Genomic DNA, 1,321 nt, shown 5'->3' with positions numbered 1-1,321 from the left:
GTCACACCTGAATGCTCACATCCTTTTAATTATGTTTGAAATTATGAACATTGCTCAACATCATGAAAATTAAACCTTATTTTCAATAAGCAATCCTGAAAAATATTTGGGGGTGCTTAACTTTTTTCCAGGTATATATATGGAATGGTGGTTCAAAAGTCCAGTGTGTACAAGCTCTGGATTAGAAGAATGTAGAAGGCCTCTGTTTATAGTTGAAGAACTGATGATGCACAGTATCCAGCATCTTCAAAGCAGAATTCCTGACTGATGCACAGACTAGAGGTTTGTATCCAACTGTGATTACATTAGGGCATAATAAATGCAAAGGAGTGAACACTGATCTACAGAGGGTTTAGAACAGTATATTACAATGATTTTGAATAATCAAATCAGCAAGTCAAGTGACAACCACAACCAATAAAAGGTGGCAGAGTAGCATCATGTTTCAGAGCTATATTTTGACATTTCTTAGGTAGCGTGATGCCACCAAGCATTGAATGCTTTTGGGAAGGGTATGTAAAAGCTCTTTTTTTGATACAAATTATTCATGCATTTATATCATAAAGATGTGTTCAGATTGAGGATTTAAAATTCCTAAAATGGGATATCTCTTGTCAAACAGTCAAGAATTTGCCATGTGCCAAATATACAGGTGCTACACATGTCACCAGTGTTTGCAAACTGTTTTTAAGAAGTGAAATAAACGCACAAATTTAAGTTATATACATTTAACATATATATATATATATAACATTTCAAGCAAGAGTTGTCTTTTAAGTTGATATGCCTACCTACATCCAGTTTCATAATGGAAGTGAAAGAGATTGTAGTTTTTCAGCTAGATCTACCACTCATGGTTTTTACTAATCAGTACCTAATATTATAATATAAAACACTTTCCATAGCAACATCTTAACAAAATTTTATAAAGATATGAAAACAAACTAAGTGTATTTTTTATTCACATGGTAGCCTTAGTAATGATATTTCTCTTTGTAATATTATTTTAGTTATCTAATATGAAATTTAATCCAGTTTAGTAACAAAGTGTCATTCTCTAACTGTTATGGCTATGGAACAATACAATATATATAAATATCATGAAACCCATTAGTAATTTCATTATATTCATTTAAAACTTAAAGCTATATAAAAAAAGAACACTATATCTTCATGTCAAACAGAATACACTTAAAATTCATACTAACCAAATCTTGAGGTTGAGTAAATAGTGTTTTTAAAAGAATATCCACAGGCCTAAAAACACTAGGAGCCACAGCTTGGAAAAGTCGGTGTAAAGTATCCACAGAGTTTTGGTCTG

At 31.5% G+C, this 1,321-nt stretch overlaps 1 protein-coding gene across 1 annotated transcript in view; it reads right to left on the bottom strand.

Moving 5' to 3' along the window:
- The window catches only part of LOC106458536 (huntingtin-like), a 269,635-nt gene that overhangs the window by 138,247 nt on the left and 130,067 nt on the right, over window positions 1-1,321 (bottom strand). Inside the window, exon 29 of the mRNA XM_022384781.1 lies at window positions 1,209-1,321. This exon is cut by the window's right edge and continues 1 nt beyond it. Coding sequence (XP_022240489.1) covers window positions 1,209-1,321 — 113 coding nt within the window. The remainder of the gene's footprint in view (window positions 1-1,208) is intronic.

The sequence above is a fragment of the Limulus polyphemus genome, unplaced genomic scaffold (assembly GCF_000517525.1).
Source record: "Limulus polyphemus unplaced genomic scaffold, Limulus_polyphemus-2.1.2 Scaffold482, whole genome shotgun sequence".
Taxonomy (NCBI): Eukaryota; Metazoa; Arthropoda; class Merostomata; order Xiphosura; family Limulidae; genus Limulus; species Limulus polyphemus.
Note: the sequence above shows the minus strand (reverse complement) of the source record. Positions and strands in the feature narration are given on the sequence as shown.